Source organism: Papio anubis, chromosome 2, assembly GCF_008728515.1.
Source record: "Papio anubis isolate 15944 chromosome 2, Panubis1.0, whole genome shotgun sequence".
NCBI lineage: Eukaryota > Metazoa > Chordata > Mammalia > Primates > Cercopithecidae > Papio > Papio anubis.
Window position 1 is genome coordinate 186,887,624 of NC_044977.1, and position 16,286 is coordinate 186,903,909.

Sequence of the window (16,286 nt, forward strand, 5' to 3'; positions counted from 1 at the left end):
TATTCAATACAAGAATTAAAACTGGATGTCTGGTTATCTCTATAGAACAAAAAATATAGATAAAAATATGAAAAATAGGTTGAGAAACATACACTATATATTTGTAGCTTGAAAACCAATTCTATTTGGTTTAGTGAAATATAAAGAAAAAATCAGAATTTAATATTTAATCTTATGTGAATCTTTTGGTAAACTGAAACACAGGTAAAATTATATACCCTGACCTTACAAGCAAGATGTAATATTTATCAAAAACTTATCACTGGATATATTAACGCTATACTTTTCTCCACATCTGTACTACAGGTGAGTTGTTAAATCCATTTGTCATACTTTCTTTAAAAAGTCATTTTCTTGAATTAAGTCAAACAGACAATTTCTTCCATTAATTCACATTGTTCCTTTTCCTCAGATTTTTCAAAATTAGAGGTTAGCATCACTGAAGTCTTGAATAGTCTCATTTTTTAACATCACCTTCATAGCTGAAGTTTAACAACATCCTTTTTTTCCAGATACTAGTGAGATACAAGTATGATTTATCTTTCAGATGGTCAGAGGACATTGGAAAATTTAACAAATTTTAAAAATCGATACTGGATTCTAATTTTTATGTGTGGCTAGTTAAGAGAGTAGTGTATCCAGCAGGCACTGGACTCTAAGCCACTTAACATTTGAAAGCCTCATTAATGTACCCTAGAGAAGGCAAAGAACCATTAAGCCCTAAATGCTGAAGACATTAGTCTGACCATAGATATCATACAAAGAAATGCAAATACACAGGATTATGGTTACAAACCAGGAGAAGAAAATCTACTATTAGGGAATGTTAAGCATAATATAAAAATAGTTATCACAATCACAAAAGACTTCATTTCTATTTCCCACTGTCGCTTAAAATATGAACTGCGGTTTACTAGAGAGACATGGTGAAGCCATACAAGTAAAACATACACTCAGGTGAAAGAAATGTTTAATTTTCAAACATGAACAAAATAATTTCCTATACATAATTTAAATGCATATTAAATATTTATAGACATGATTTCAAAAACATGTGGTAATTGTCTTCCATAATATCATCCATGATATAAGCCAGGAAAACTTATCACATTTTATCCCAAATGTTCTGTAATATCTTTAAACTGGGCCAAAATTAAGTTTCACTTAAAAGCTATCAAAAGCTATGACATTTTGTGTAGTTTTGTTTTATATACCAAATGCATTGTGCTAAGCCTGGGTGTATCCTCATGGTACTTAACACATGATAAGGCACACAAGGAATGCAAAATAAATATTTGTTAACTGATACATTTCCTTTTACAGCTTGATTATCAGACTTTCAAAATTAGTTATATTACTTTCTCAATTCCTAGTGTACTAAAGTACAGTAATTCCAATTCTTAAATCTCTTATTCTAAAAAGAGACAAATTTCACCAACCAGGGGCACAGACACCAGAATGCAAAAGGCACAGTTATCAGTTATTTATTTTATTTTATTTTTTAGAAAATGGAATGTGTTCTACTTATTAAAGTACTCCAGAGAATAATATTAATTACTATATTGGATTTTCTTCATAAATTATTTTTAAAAGTGGGTGGTAACAAAATTTTATAACAGACTTTTGCTTACATCACCAAAATAAAGCAACAAGCAAACAGCAACAACAATGAAAGGCAGGTCTTTGTTACAAAGAATCCTAACCAACACACTTGACCTATGAGATATTGATTGTGCAAGATGACTTATTGAGATGTGGAAAAGAGAAAAATGAAAACAGGTTTCAACATGAAGGATTTCATCATTAATTGAAGTTTGTCTAAAAAACATAGGTGCACACACAAGATGTGCAAATTATTCTGGCAATGATAGGGGTTTTGAGAGATGGGAAAGAAGAAAACTAGCACAAGCACTAAAAATATATGGTTTCAAATTTAGAAATATGAAGTCCTTGATAGCAATATTTATATTCAATCTATCCACACTTATTTAAAAATTAATATGTATCTATTTTTAGATGCAAATTATTCTCACATAGTTAGACTGAGTTAACTGCAAAATGGCCTCTAGAAAAAAAGTACTGTGATCAGAGCAATGATTTCCAATGTTAACTTCAAACGACTTATATTTTTGAATTTTATTAATTGTACGTAAAGTTTACCCTACATAATATTCGCAGTGCCTATCCAAAGACTTCTCTTTAGTTTCTTCAATGACCTGAAATTGCCATATTGGAGTAAATCTGATAGGACCCAGCCTCAATTCATAGAATATTAGTGATTATCTAGTCCAACTTCTGTATTCCACAGCTGGGAAACTGAACCTTCACAAAAGGGAAGTCATTTTCTCAAAGTCATAACAGATGAGTAGGTCTAAGTCTCATGATGGTGGTCACAGTGCCTAAATTGCTTGTGTTTTATCACTATCACACAGCATAGTGCCTGGTACAAAGTAGGCATTAGGTATTCTACAGATATCTTGGGTGGACTGATCAATGAAAAAATAAATATGTGAATGAATGAATGAATGAGACAATGGCTGAGCTAGGTTAGTCTATTTTCAGTAATAAGAGTTTCTCAGTATCTGGGTAGTCGCAGAGGATGACAAGATTTGTTACCACAGTCCCTCAAAATGCTCTTCTTGGAGTCACGTTGGTTAAAGAAACAATGCTGGGCACATATAAAAGCTGATACATCATGAGGCATTTAAAACTAATTTAAATTCTTTGTAATTTTAAAGTTTGTAATTTTAAAGTTTATCTGTGATATTGATTGTTAGTGAAGTTACAGTTGTTTTAAGAGACTTTGTCAATGCCACCATGGGGCACTGAACTTTTTGAACTGCCATGAACATAACAGTACACACATCCATATCATGTCTTCAGTAGTAGTGGTGATGGGCAAAGACACTTGTTCTACCCCACCCTCAGCTATTTGAACATGCAGTAGTAAGTACTTGAAGCAAAAATAGGGCTCATTCTAAAGGCAGTTTTCAGAAATGACAAAGGGAGAAAAGTAAAAGGGCTGTGAATATTTCAACTACTTAAAAGAGGAAAATCTGTTAAACTGGTTACAATTGGAAAAATGTATCTAGGTCTTAAAGGAATATAGAAGCAAATGGAAAACACCTCTTCAAGTATAGGGCAAAGGGAGGATGTCAATAGCAGGTATTGGTGTGTAAACAAGTCAAATTTAGGTGAAAGAAGCGCGGACATGTTTCATTATGGATTCTTGGAAGCCATTCCCTGCAGATTTAGGTGGGTAATTGAGAGTGACATTTAAAGTGGCAGGAGACAGTCTAAGCAATAGCTTCTGTATTCCACATAGTCAAATTCAAGTGCAAGAGAGGTCTTTGTAAACAGTTCATGGCAGTGCTTTGTGATAAAAAAGAGGGGTCACTAAGACTGCTTAGGGACCCAGGTAAACTTCCAGCCTCCCTCCTCATCTCGACGCACAAAGGCTTGTCCCTGGTGGAAGGAATGAGTTTTCACATTACAATGAGGGCTCAGGGATGTGGAAAATGCCATCTCTGTCTTGTTGGGTGACACATTAGCAGTATAGTAAGGAAGAGTTTTCAGCTCCACTGGGGGATTTGAAAGTTGAGAAAGGCTGTGGAAATCTTCTCCATGAGTGGCAGTGCTGTGCAAGGGGGTTGTTGTGTCACCTCTATAGTCAATTGGCATATCCTCTCTGGGGACAGTATTATAATCAACTGCATCATCCGGAAATTGGGAAAATGTGCTGGCGACTCTTCTGGGACGAGATGCAAGGGCACTGTAGTTAGCTGGTAAGGTGTCATCGATAGTGTCAAGGTCTTTTAACCCAAGTGTTTGAAGGACCCAGGGATCCACAGGGGGCCCAACTTGTTCTTCACAGTTAGCAAATTCACTAGAGAGGTTTCTTTTGGCATTTTTGGGATGGGGAATCTCAGCAGGAGAGTATCTTTGTTCTTTGGATTTTCTCTTCCCCTTCCTGAATTTTCCACATGCTTTGGAGAACTCATCAGATGAGAGCAATTTCTAGGGAAGTGATATTTGAAAGTTATACTTTTTTCATATATTTACTAGTTAACTAAATTATTTCGAAAAAAATGATTAAGTTTCTCTTCACACACAAGTAAGATGGATTGGATTAGCTTGTTTGTAAAGTAAAATCTGTGATGACAAATTACTGCCTATAAACTCTAAATCATATTTTTTGCTCAGTTTTCTTAAATGTTGAAAGGACCAGATGATATTTTTAAGATTTCAGCACAGGCAAGTTATTATTATAACAATAATAGCACTTTCACTTATTAAGTTATCATTTATAAATAAACAATCATTTTTTAAATAAATACTATAAATAATATTTATATTTATTTATAAATACTATAAATAACATTTATATTTATTTATAAATATTATAAATTATATTTATATCTATTTATATTATTTATAAATTTATATAAGTAAATATTTATAAATTTATATGAATAATATTTATATTTATTTATAAATAATATTATTTATAAATAATATATTTATCATTTACAAATAAACTATCACTGACTATAATTTATAAATCACTGATTATATGTATTATCTCATTGGATATAGATGTTATTAAAATCTTCATTAATGAGGAAACTAAGGCACAGACATATTAATGGCTTGCTGAGAATGATTTAGCTTGGACATAAACCTAAGTCACCCCAATCTAGACAGATCCTCTGATTAAACACTATACAACACTGCTTCTTCTTATTTCATTAACTTTCAAAGCACCTCTGAGATATATTATTCTAAATCTTGGAAGATTATTAAAAGCAACAGATCAAACTGCCTAGTTATTATCACTTAATAATATAATAAGTGTCCTTTTATGGAATGGTGGCTGGAGTTAGGAGCCCAGGCAAATAACAAAGTTGTATTCTCTTTTTAACAAAGGCAACTGAATTGTAAAGAAATCAAATCTAGTGTCTTCTGTTCTCCGAACTGCTCTATTTAGTAACAGTAGCAAGAAGCATCATCAATTTAGACCAAATAATATCAAATAATGTAGCTTGTCTAGAAGTACAGAAGAGATTGATGATGAAAGCATTAATGATAACATAATGGCAAATAGATAATAAAAAATTGAAAGGCAAAGAATTGAGCATGAACAGAAAAAGACTATAGGCAAGTTATTTATCCTTGAGTTAGAAATAGCTCATTTTGAAAGTGGAGAAAAAAATGTGAATTAAACGATAAGGTAATTGTATATGCCTAATGTAATTTGTAAATGCCAAATCAAGAGATTTGGACTCCGGCAATATTCACAGCATTTTAGATCTAGCAGAATTTTTAAAGGACCTTTTAGACCATCCATTACAGATGAAGTGAAGTGAGGATCTAAGTAAGAATGATTTGCCTAAAGTCAAACAGATTATTAAAAGAACTGAGTGTCTTTTAGATCTGCTTCCCATACCAGTATTCCATCCATCTAATTCTGCCTTTTGATTAACCCTGATTGTCTCAGCAACCCCCACCCCCAACTAGCATTTGATTTTTAAGCAACTTCTTTTGTAATATATGACTGACACCTGAGGTACTTCAGAGAAATGATAGATAAAAATTCTTGTGAAAGAGCCATATTTCCTTAAGAAAAATCATCTATCTCATAAATGCATATCAAGATACCCTGTTTAATCAAGGAGTCAGACATAAATCATTTCCTTTCTCAAATCACTGCTTTGTTCTTATAAAGTAGATACACACGTACCTTGGCCTTTTCTTCAAGACATTTAACCAAAGCAGAATTCAGGTATTGCCTGAGGTGATTATTCTCTTCATGTAACCTAGCGAGTTCTTCTTCCTTCTGCACCAGGGTATCTTGTAGCTACAAAAAGCAGACAGTGGTGAAGGCTGCTCCACTGTACTGACTCTGTAACCTTATAGTAATGCCACTGCTCCTTCACTTGACTAGTGTTTGTTGTGTGAGCACGAGCACGGGGAGCCCTCATCCTGAGAAGCCTAAATTAAATCTACATTCCCCTAACGCCCAGTTGTTCAGCTTTGTGCTCTGAATTCTCATTCATTGCAAAGCGTTTGGCGAGATTATAATACTTTTAAACTTGTAATCACAAGGGAATCAGGTAGATATGAAGGAAAATGAGCTGCAGGCAACTGTTTAAATACCGAAAATGATGTTTAGGAAGATGTGGCTGGACTCCTTCCTTGCACTTTTAAATAAATAAATAAATAAATAAACAAATATAGAGGTGGGTCGGCTTTTTTCATCCTCAAATTGCCCTGTCTGTATGTCCACAAGATTAAATTAAATATAGAAAATGATGCTTTGCATGTTTAAATAAATACATAAATAACAGAGGTGGGTTGGCTTCTTTCAGCCTCAGATTGATCTGTCTGTATGTCCACTAGATTAAATTAAATATCGAAAATGATGTTTAGGAAGATTTTGCTGGACTCCTACCTTGCACGTTTAAATAAATAAAAAATAAAAACAGAGGTGGGTCGGCTTCTTTCAGCCTCAGATTGATCTGTCTGTATGTCCACGAGATTAAATTACCCTTCACGGGCAAAACTAACAGAACATGAAAAAAGCAATCTTAGGAAAATATTTTATAATCATTATCTCTTCTCCAAGTATTAGCGATGTTACGGTTTAAAAATACTGTCACACTCATTATATCATTTGATCTTTTCAAATTCCCTCTGAGATAGGCAGCACAAGGATTACAATTCCATAAATGAGGAAAAGGCAAAGGATTCAAGGTCATACGGCTAAAATGTGTAAAGTGGGAGCTTGACTGCAGGCCTTTCTAGAGTGTCTTGGTGGTTTTTCTTTTCTCTGACATTGATCATCTAACTTTGATCTCTCTGTGGACACACAGTCACTTTGGTTCTAAACTGAGTCAGCATGAATTTCAAAAGGGAAAAGAAGCAAGATATTAACGGTGGGGAACGGACCACGCAGAACATGACCAGTCTCAATTCTCTGACTTACACATACCTGCTTGTTTCTGTAGAGCTGAGAGGAAAGCTGAGCCTCTTCCCATGAGCACAAGTCCGGAAGAGAAAAATTTGAGTCACTGAATGAATCTGTGAAAATACAAATGGATAACTGAGAAAATAGTCTTGTAGTTTCTGTGTAATAAAGAAACTTATCAAATCAAATCAGAAAGTTTAGTAGGTTCAATTGTTTTTCTTAAACAGCTATTGCTGCCATACAGGAAAACAAGACATTTAAAGTTTTCTAGAAAAGGCAAGCAAGCTGAGAGAAACAAATATTTATACACTGGATCACATAGCAGTTAAAGAGGTAAATTTTTATAAGCAGGAAGGGGTCACATTCTTGCCTAATATATGTATTCCTGCTGGATAAATTAATAAAGACTGTCCAGTCTTTGTCATTAATTTATGCACATATTACTGATCCCCCCCCAAACTCGGCATAACATTGCAATTCCATTATGTTTTTCTAGTTTTTATCTTGCTTTCTAAGCTTGAGCACTTGATAATATATTGTTTGGCTCTATAATTAAATTCTAATCTGTAATGCTACTAGTTTCTCTGCCTGTCTGCCTGCCTGTTTTAATCTAATGGACTGTATTTATTTGGAATTTTATGTGGTAGCACTTTCTACTTTAAAACTATTTGGACCTTGCTTCTTTGAAGATCTTAATGAAAATCTCAAAACTGTGCCCAGACCTTATCTGTTTCAACTATTTTAATCTGTATATTTTATAAATGTTTTTTTTCAGAGTGGCTTTTCCCCCCATATTTGACAGTTAGCTCTATCTATCAATAAAAAACTATGGGCATACTAACCGGGTTTACTTTTACTTTCTTTTCTTCATCTAGTACAGTTTTGACTCTTGCCCTTCTCTGGTTATACTGTGGATACTGAAATATTTTTGATTAAAGTGAAATGATGAGTAAGGAGATAGGAATAAAACGGCATAAGTAGTTTGGGTTCACACTCTTGGGCATTTTGTTTTTACTGTTGCTTGTAGTGGAAAGTTAATACTCAACAACATCCTCTGTGACATTTAAGCGTGCTTTTAATTTTTTGAGTTCCTTTGTTTGTGTCTTTTTAAAAAATAAAACGAATCATGTGGCAGAACCAATGGTATGGATATTTAATTCTAGGGTGTCTGAGAATTATTTAAGAAACCGGAGTGTTTAACACAGACATTTCTTTAATACTTATAAATATTGCTCGCATGCCACAGATCAAAATTAATATGTCATTTTATGTCAATGCTATACTTCTCTCCAAAGTTGAAGCTTTTTTTGTGTGTAAAAGGGAATCCTTTTTCCACTTCTAACACACTATCCATGGAACTTCCTCTATGAAATAAAAATTAAGCTAGTATTCCTTGCTTTTCTCTCAAACTCAGGGAAACTTTCTTGAATTCCAAAAGAAGTGTTCCAACTGGTATCCTCATTCCAAAGACATTCTGCTGGTGTGTTGTTTAGAAAACTTTGATCCAGACTCACACTCCCACAGTGAGATAAGACTCTCCAAGAACTATAAAGTGTAGGGAGAAATACACGCTATCCAGTGGGCAAGGTAAAGAATCCCATTTTCACCATTTGGCAAGTGTAAAAGAGCAGGCTTTCTGACTGTAAAAATCAGGAGTCCTTGGGTTTACTTAACTTTTCCATATCGTCCCTTATTCTAGAGTCCTAGCCCATGATGCTCTGTAGCCACGGGTATGGAAAAGAGCTCCAGATCTGTCAGGGAAGCAGAAGAGCAGAACTTACCCTGTGCCTGTGGTGCTTGTTGGAGCTCTCTGTTGTCCAGGAGACCAGCAGCCCAGAAAGAGACCCAAGTCTCCGTGGAAACGTCAACACTAGATTCTGACGTTGTAGTGGAATACGGGCAATTATAGCTCTGGCCTCCTACAAAGTACTGGTCTTGGCAAGGCAGAATGGTGTTCTGTGAAATTCAGAGTGGGGGGAGTGCAGGGTCCCAGGAGATGGGGTGATGGAGATTTAAAAGGGGGAAAGGGTGGGAGAAGTACCGAAATTATATGCAGTGAAATATAAAGAAAAAAAATCAGAAAAGGTGTTAAGTATAGATCCATATTAATTTTGGGGTGGTCGAATTACAATTACTAAAAGGGAATGAGTTTCTTGGTTTACCCAGAATTTCCCTTAAGCCCTTTGATCAAAAGAGCAGACTAGCATTGAATGGGTAAAATTTGTACATATCCAGAAGGATTCTCTGTTGCAACGTCCAGCTCATCTAATAGTCTACCCAAGATCTAAATAAAGGGAATTCTACTTAATGATGCAAAAACATAAGAACTATTTGGTTCTTTCTAGCAAATACCTTAATTATATTTCTAAAAAACTCCTGAAGGACAAAGAACGCAGAATGCTAAAGCTGAAATGGATATGACATAATATAGACTAACCTCTTCATTTTTGTTTCTGAAGCATACTTGCCTCATTCCTTCCTTTCTCTTCCCTCTGACCTAACATGCTGCTGGCTGAGTCTATCTAGTCTATCTATCTATCTATCTATCTATCTATCTATCTATCTATCTATCTATCTATCTATCTATGTATCTATCTATCTATCTATCTATCTATCTATCTATCTATCTATCTGTCTATCTATCTATCTATCTATCTCTGTCCCGGAGATAATTAAAACATTTTGCTCCCAACACTAGGCACAGGAGCATAAAGTCACTCCAAGTAAACATATAATCAAAGCTGAAAGAAGTTTGTTAGCAAAGACAGCAAGCTCTAGTTCTGTCCATCACTAGGGCTCATGCTCCTCCGAAGTTATCTTGTCACTAACTGGCATGTATTCTCCACTGTGTTCTGATCCAGTGAACACTCTCCTGCCCTCCACTTCTTGAACCTCAGACACACAGTCTTTCCAAATGTCCAGGCAGGGGCAGGTATGCAGCCTTCCTGGGTTAATTGGTACAACACTAAATTTAAATTATCTGTCAATGCTTAATCAGGTAAAAACCATTCATTTTAGCAGAGCCCAGCTTTGGAAAAACTCTTTTTGACTACTACAGAGCTTCTCTGGGCATTAACGTAAACAGAGAGAAAACAAATAAGAAGAAGAAAGAGAAAAAAAAGTTAAGTCAATTCAATCACACTTTGTTAATGTTCTCAGTAATTTAAGTTTTGAAAAATTCCAGTTCTGAAGCAAGTCCAGCTTGGGCAGTGCAGACCAAAGAAATTCAGCCAAAAGTTGATCAAGTGCAATTTTCTTTTATTATAAAAGTGTGTTTGCAGACTCCTTCCCTGAGATTTTTTTTTTTTTTAAATCAGAGCTAAGCTATTATGCAATTGATACCTGAGAAGAAAACAAACCCCAAATATCCCTAGACAAGTTCATGTCCAAGTGTTTGCAAATATATGCATAATCTAGAGGAAGAGGTGGAAATGAAAAGAGAGTGCAGGGGGAGGGGGAAGTTGGGGAGAAAGTAAGGAAAGTAGTAATAACAGAGGGAGGGAGAGAGAAAAGAGGAGAGAGAGAGGAGAGGGAGAGAGGGCGAGAGAGAGGGGGGAGAGAGAGAGAGAAAGAGAGAGAGAGAGAGAGAGAGAGAGACATAGAGAGAGAAAGCAGATAGAGGATACGAAAAGAGAGGGCAGCAGAGAGGATCTGTTTTAATTGGTGGGTAGCAGAGAAATCTTGCTCCCAAGGTGGAATAAATTCTAAATGCAAAGCTCATTAACTTCCAGAGACCCACGTTTGCCAGCGGACTAGCTAACGCCAGTTCCTCACTTACCATCTTGCAGTGGAAGAAAGCGCTGCAGAAACTGAGCCCACTCAAGTTTTCAGGAAAACCAGTGGGAGCTTTAAATGAGACTGAGGGGAGGAGCTAGGAGAGGCGAGTTCTAATCTGCGGGAGCTCCCGGTGACGCCCAGAGCTCCCGGCGAGCGCCGCTCTCTGATTTGGTGAGAGGCTGTCAAACTGGTGACGTGAGCCAGGAGTCACCCAGCAGAGGACAAAGTCACTCAAGCTCTGGGCGACCACCGCGCCGGGACCAGGGACCTGCCGAGCTGGCCACCGGCCGTGGGGCAAAGGCAGGACCTCCGGCCCTCCGCCTCCGGCGGCGCTGCTTCAAACCCGGCCCCAGTGTGGACTTGCCGCGGGCGGGGAGACGGGCAGCGGAGGTTGGCGGCGACCCCGGAGCCGGTACCTACGCGAGGGCCGGGCTCCCTCCCGCTCCACGCGCGGCGCGGGACAGGGCCGAGCCGGGCCGGGCGGGAAGATGGTCCGGGTGTGTCTGGACGTAGGGTAAGAAAATCCCAAACCGGCATCACAGGGATCAAGGGAGCCTTTAGGGAAGCCCATCTAACTAGCCCCAGAGTTAGTATGGTTCCTGGGTATTTTTTTCTGGCTACGCGATAGCAATATTAACTTGCTTTATGAGGTTGTCAGTTGACTTTTTTTTTTTTTTTTTTCCTATTGGGTGTGTCTTACTTTCCCCTATTTCTGAAATGAGTGTTAAACGTGGAGGTGATATATATCCATTCTGGAATGTAAGCTTCACTAGAATAACAATTCCTGTTTATTTTGTTCCCTGCTGTCTCCAAAATACCAGGAGCACTTTCTCACCTGTAATAAGTGCTCAACAAAGATTTGTAGAAATAATTAAGCTACAAATTTATTGTCGTTTTGTATTGTACCTTTCTTCACATTATAATAAATGATTATAATTAAGAACACTTGGTGTATGTTAATATCTTTCAATTAAAGAATTTGATTTCCTCTGTCTTTTACCTTTTATTCTCACAGTTCCTATTGTGTTATAGCGAGAGGAGAAAGAGGAGTAGCACCATCTTTAAAACCACTTAGCCACCACTAATAGCCAACTTTTATTTCAACTTCCTAATATAATAGATACAAAGCAATTTACATTAACCCTGGGAGGTAAGTACTCTTATTGTCTGGTTTAACAGGTTGACCGATGAAGCACTAACATTAAAACATTTCACCAATGATTATACAATTAAGAAGTATGAGACGTGGGATTCGAACCCAAACTGGCTGAAGCATCCATGCTCCTAGCTCCATGCCTGTGGTATCTGACCTACCTTGGCTTATGTCCACTGCACATTATAGACATTTATGTAATGGTTATTGTTATGGGTGGGTTGTTTCCCCAAATTCATATGTGGAATCCCTAACCCCAAAGTTACTGTAAATGGAGGTAAGGCCTTTAAAGAGGTAATTAAGTCTAAATAAAGTCATACGTGAGACCCTAACACAGTAAGACTGGTGCCCTTATAAGGGACACCAGGGGTGGCACACACAAAGTCAAGGCCATGTGGGGGAACAGTGGGAAGGCACCCGTCCATCTCTAAGCCAAGAGGAGAAGCCTCAGGGGAAACCAACAACCCTGCCAACACCGTGCTCTTGAAATTTCAGCCTCCAGAATAGTTTTTCCCAAAATAAATTCTTGTTCAAGCTATCCCGTCTATGGTATTTTGTTATGGTAAGCCCAGCAAACTAACCCCAGACAAGGAGGAGGAATTGAGAACACTTCTGATCCTGTTCTGCACAGCTCTTTCTCTACAATAGTTTCGACTGTTATTTATTTTTCCTTGAACTATGCTTATGACCGACAGCACTTAGCAAGGTGGTTAGCACACAGCAGATACTTAAGTGCTCTGTGTCCAAATTTAAGAAAAGAATAGATGATGAAGAGGAAGAAGGTGCCAGACTTGTTTGGGCCCTTTCCTCTTGTTCCAATACTGTTTATTTGCAAGGTTTTCTTTTTTTGTTTTTTTGACGAAGTCTCGCTGTGTCCTCTCTCACCAGGCTGGAGTGCAGTGGCACGATCTCAGCTCACTGCAGCCTCCGCCTCCCAGGCTCAAGCGATTCTCCTATTTGTAAGCATTTTTTAAGTGAACAGTACCAGGTTTGGGTGTCACCACCTGGAAAATAGGTGAACCGGCCTATTCTACATGGACTCATTTCAGAGAGTGACGTGAGTGAGTGGGCCCCTCTCTGCCCTCACTGCATATTGGGCAAGATGCACTGGCAGTACCACCCTGACATCAGAAGAGGAAACTGATCAAAACCCACTTGAGTTGTAAGAATCAGCGATTTTGTTCAGGGCAAAGAACTCATGTTTGTAGTTCTCCCAACACAGAGTCTGTCTGGCAAAACCCCAGTTAGTTTTGTAATGAGCACCAGGAGCAGAAAAAGGAGGATCCAGTTGTTTTACTTTTTTAGAAGCTGTCACAAATCAGGCATGAGCCTCTGAGAGATATAATTTCTTGGGCCTGAAAATGATACAAAATGGGCAATTGAGCAAACACAGTATGAAAACAAAAACCATAGGCTTTTGATCCAAATATACCTGGATTCCAATTTCTTCTCTACTCTCTGAGATTGAATCACCTGGAATTATATTAGCAAAGACTCTAAATCCTCAGTTAACTCATCTGGCAAATTAGGAATGCAATACATACCTGAAAGATTTATTAAAAAGCTTACCACTAATGCTTATAAAATTACTGTTTTACTGCCTAAATTATGTGTTCATTATAGTAGCTATTCTTACTATTAGATATAGGGAATTCTGCCTTTGATTATATGCATGCTGCCGTGCTTTTTTGTTGTTGTTGTTAAAAGTAACTATAAATGAAAGGTACATTTGTAAAATAAGGTTGTTTTTGTTTGTTTGTTTGTTTGTTTGTTTTTTAGGGCTAGACATAGTTTTCAAGAGTCTTTGATTACCTTTAAGCACACAAGTGTTTCACAAATCATTAACTACCTTGGCTTAGTAGAAGTGGGAGTATAGATAGTGATTCAGAAACCCTGAAGTTAAACAGTGAAGAAGTGTTAACAACTGAAAATAAATCAGAAGACAAACCTTCCTTAAAACCATAACAGATGGAAAATATTTTAAATTCTGAAAGTTTGATTTATGTACATCTTTTTACTTAAGATCTACTGCTTAAGTATAAGCCTTATTATTATTGTTGGTTTGACAATTTTTTTTGAAAAGTGCATCAAGTAAACAATAATGTGAAATCTTTTGGCAGTTTTGTTTTCATATGTATGGATGAAGTGCCTCTTTCTTAGTGTGTAGATGTAATCCATATAGATGATTTTCTTCTACGGACAATAAGATCAGTTAAATACTGTCTTTTGCATTGTGTCTAAAGGGGTGGTGTTAAGGGGGAGGTGACTAATAACAACCTAGTTGTTGAGTCATCGTACTGCCCCCTGCCAGGGCAAAACTATATTAAAAGAAAACAGGAGGTAATTTGACCTGCACACAAACCAAGTCTGCAGACAGGAAAGGGTAGAGTGTGATCAGAGGTGGACTGAGGAGATAAATAGATTGGCATATGGACTGTTCTTTCATTTCACCCCTGGAGAACTTTATTTGATTACCCATTACTGGATTCTGTAGCAAATATAATAAAGAACAATTTTTAATTTCTCTTTACAAACATGGCTTTCTCTCATAGCTTCAATAGCTGAAACTCCAGGCAAAAAACAAAAACAAAAACAAAAAAACAAACAAAAAAACACAGCATTTCTGTTTTCACTTGTAGGTGAAGAAAAATGTATCCTTAGAGAAAATTCAGTGCAGTAGATGGTTTTCATTGGAAAATTTAGCATTTGCATTGTTTAAAATATCTGGAGAACCATGACAGATTCAGTTTGTTAACCCATAGTTATTAAATTTACCCCACCAAAGTGATGTGCAGAAATCAATCATGCTGATATTGATAGAGACTTGCCTACTACCTACTACTACCTGCAAGTAACATAGCTTTCGGATAGCCTTCATATATGTAATTATTTATGCAGTGGTAACAAACTGTTTCTACATGAACAAAAGCCATGAAAGAGCAAGGCAACTGTTAATTCTGGCAATAGAAAAAGTCAGGAAAATGATATTAGGTTATTAGCCAGGAAAGAGACAGACCTTAGGTAACTTAAAAAGTGACATCTTCCATTTGGGCGTAATTCAGATTAGCTCTCTATGGAAATGTGATGTGTGTATGTGGAGATTTATAATATTGTTTTATTGGATGTTTCAGTGAGAATGCATTTTAATAGCTTTAAAACTATCTGGTCCTTTATTTATTGATTCATTAAGTGATTGCTTAATTTTTTCAGTTATATTTTATGGCATTTTATTAAGGAAAATGACATACTATAGTGATATTCACAACTTTCAAGATTCTCAGTCTAAGGGTATATATTTTAAATATCACCTATCTACTTTATATTTTTCTGGAAAATGGATACAGATCTATATTCATTGAGCAAAATTAAGCAAACCTTTACTGTAGTTGGTAGCATTGCTTTATGGCTTTTCTCGTAAGATAACACTTCAAAATAATATTTGCAGACAAGCTGGAGTAAATAGTTGAGGATTTTCCTGCCTGTTGACAGCCATGTGAATCCCCTAAATCTTACCAGGCCAGCCCCAAGGACAGGAAGAAACAGTATATCAAAGGCCTGTAATCTACTCTGCCTCACTGCATCAGTTGGGAAGCTCTTCTCTGTATAATATAACCTATCTGGCCAGACTGGAAGAAAACAATCTCAATACGACTATGAATATACATAGAAAACAGTAAAATTTAGTTTGTATTGCCACAAGGTTAAAGATGTGGAAATGGAAATAAAATAAAATAAAACAAATACAGTTCCACTTCCCTCACTTTATCCCAACTGCATTAGAAAATAATTAAAATAAGGCCAAGCCTGGTGGCTCATGCCTGTAATCCCAGCACTTTGGGAGGCCAAGGTTGGCAGACCACTTGAGAACAGGAGTTCAAGACCAGCTTGGACAACATAGTGAAATCCCATCTCTACAAAAAAATTTTAAATATTAGCCAAGTATGGTGAGGCACACCTGTACTTCTGGCTACTTAGGAGGCTGAGGTGGGAGGATCACTTGAGCCCAGGAGTTTGAAGTTACAGTGAGTTATGATTGTGCCATTGCACTCCAGCCTGGGCAACAGAGCAAGACCCTTCCTCTAAATAATGATAATAGTAGTTGTCATAATTAATATACATCAGAGGTATGCTAGTCCAATTATAATTTGAAATAAAATGAATTTCTGCTTCCGGAGCACCAGTATTTCCACAAAGTTAGTTTTAGTGCTTTCATTGCTCATGAAATCGTCTTAGGGATTTTTGATGGACAGATGAATGGATAGATTACTGACAAAGCATTAAACGTCTGAAAGGTACATTGGCACTGGACATGTCATCCAATTTTATTCTGAAGATAATAGAAATGAAAGGGTTACTGCCTAGTTTCTTTAAAAAACAAACAAAAAAAAA

General features: G+C 36.7%; 1 protein-coding gene across 1 annotated transcript; it reads right to left on the minus strand.

Annotated features, from left to right (window-relative positions):
* Positions 1-952: 952 nt before the first annotated feature.
* GMNC (geminin coiled-coil domain containing) lies at positions 953-11,315 on the minus strand. Its single transcript, XM_021933931.2, has 5 exons — positions 11,088-11,315; positions 8,749-8,923; positions 6,992-7,080; positions 5,741-5,857; positions 953-4,017 (listed from the first exon to the last, which is right to left on the minus strand). The coding sequence occupies exons 1-5, from the start codon at positions 11,313-11,315 to the stop codon at positions 3,397-3,399; spliced, it is 1,230 nt and encodes a 409-aa protein (XP_021789623.2). The 3' UTR covers positions 953-3,396.
* Between the last annotated feature and the right edge of the window lie 4,971 nt (positions 11,316-16,286).

Bases quoted from the DNA above. Each gene is read 5' to 3' on its own strand.
- GMNC (XM_021933931.2), bottom strand. From the start codon at position 11,315: ATGGGCTTCCCTAAAGGCTCCCTTGATCCCTGTGATGCCGGTTTGGGA. The intron at 8,924-11,087 runs GTTTGAAGCAGC...TGAATTTCACAG, and splicing joins CAAGTCCACACTGGGGCCGG to AACACCATTCTGCCTTGCCA. The intron at 7,081-8,748 runs GTAAGTTCTGCT...GTATTTTCACAG, and splicing joins ACAAGCACCACAGGCACAGG to ATTCATTCAGTGACTCAAAT.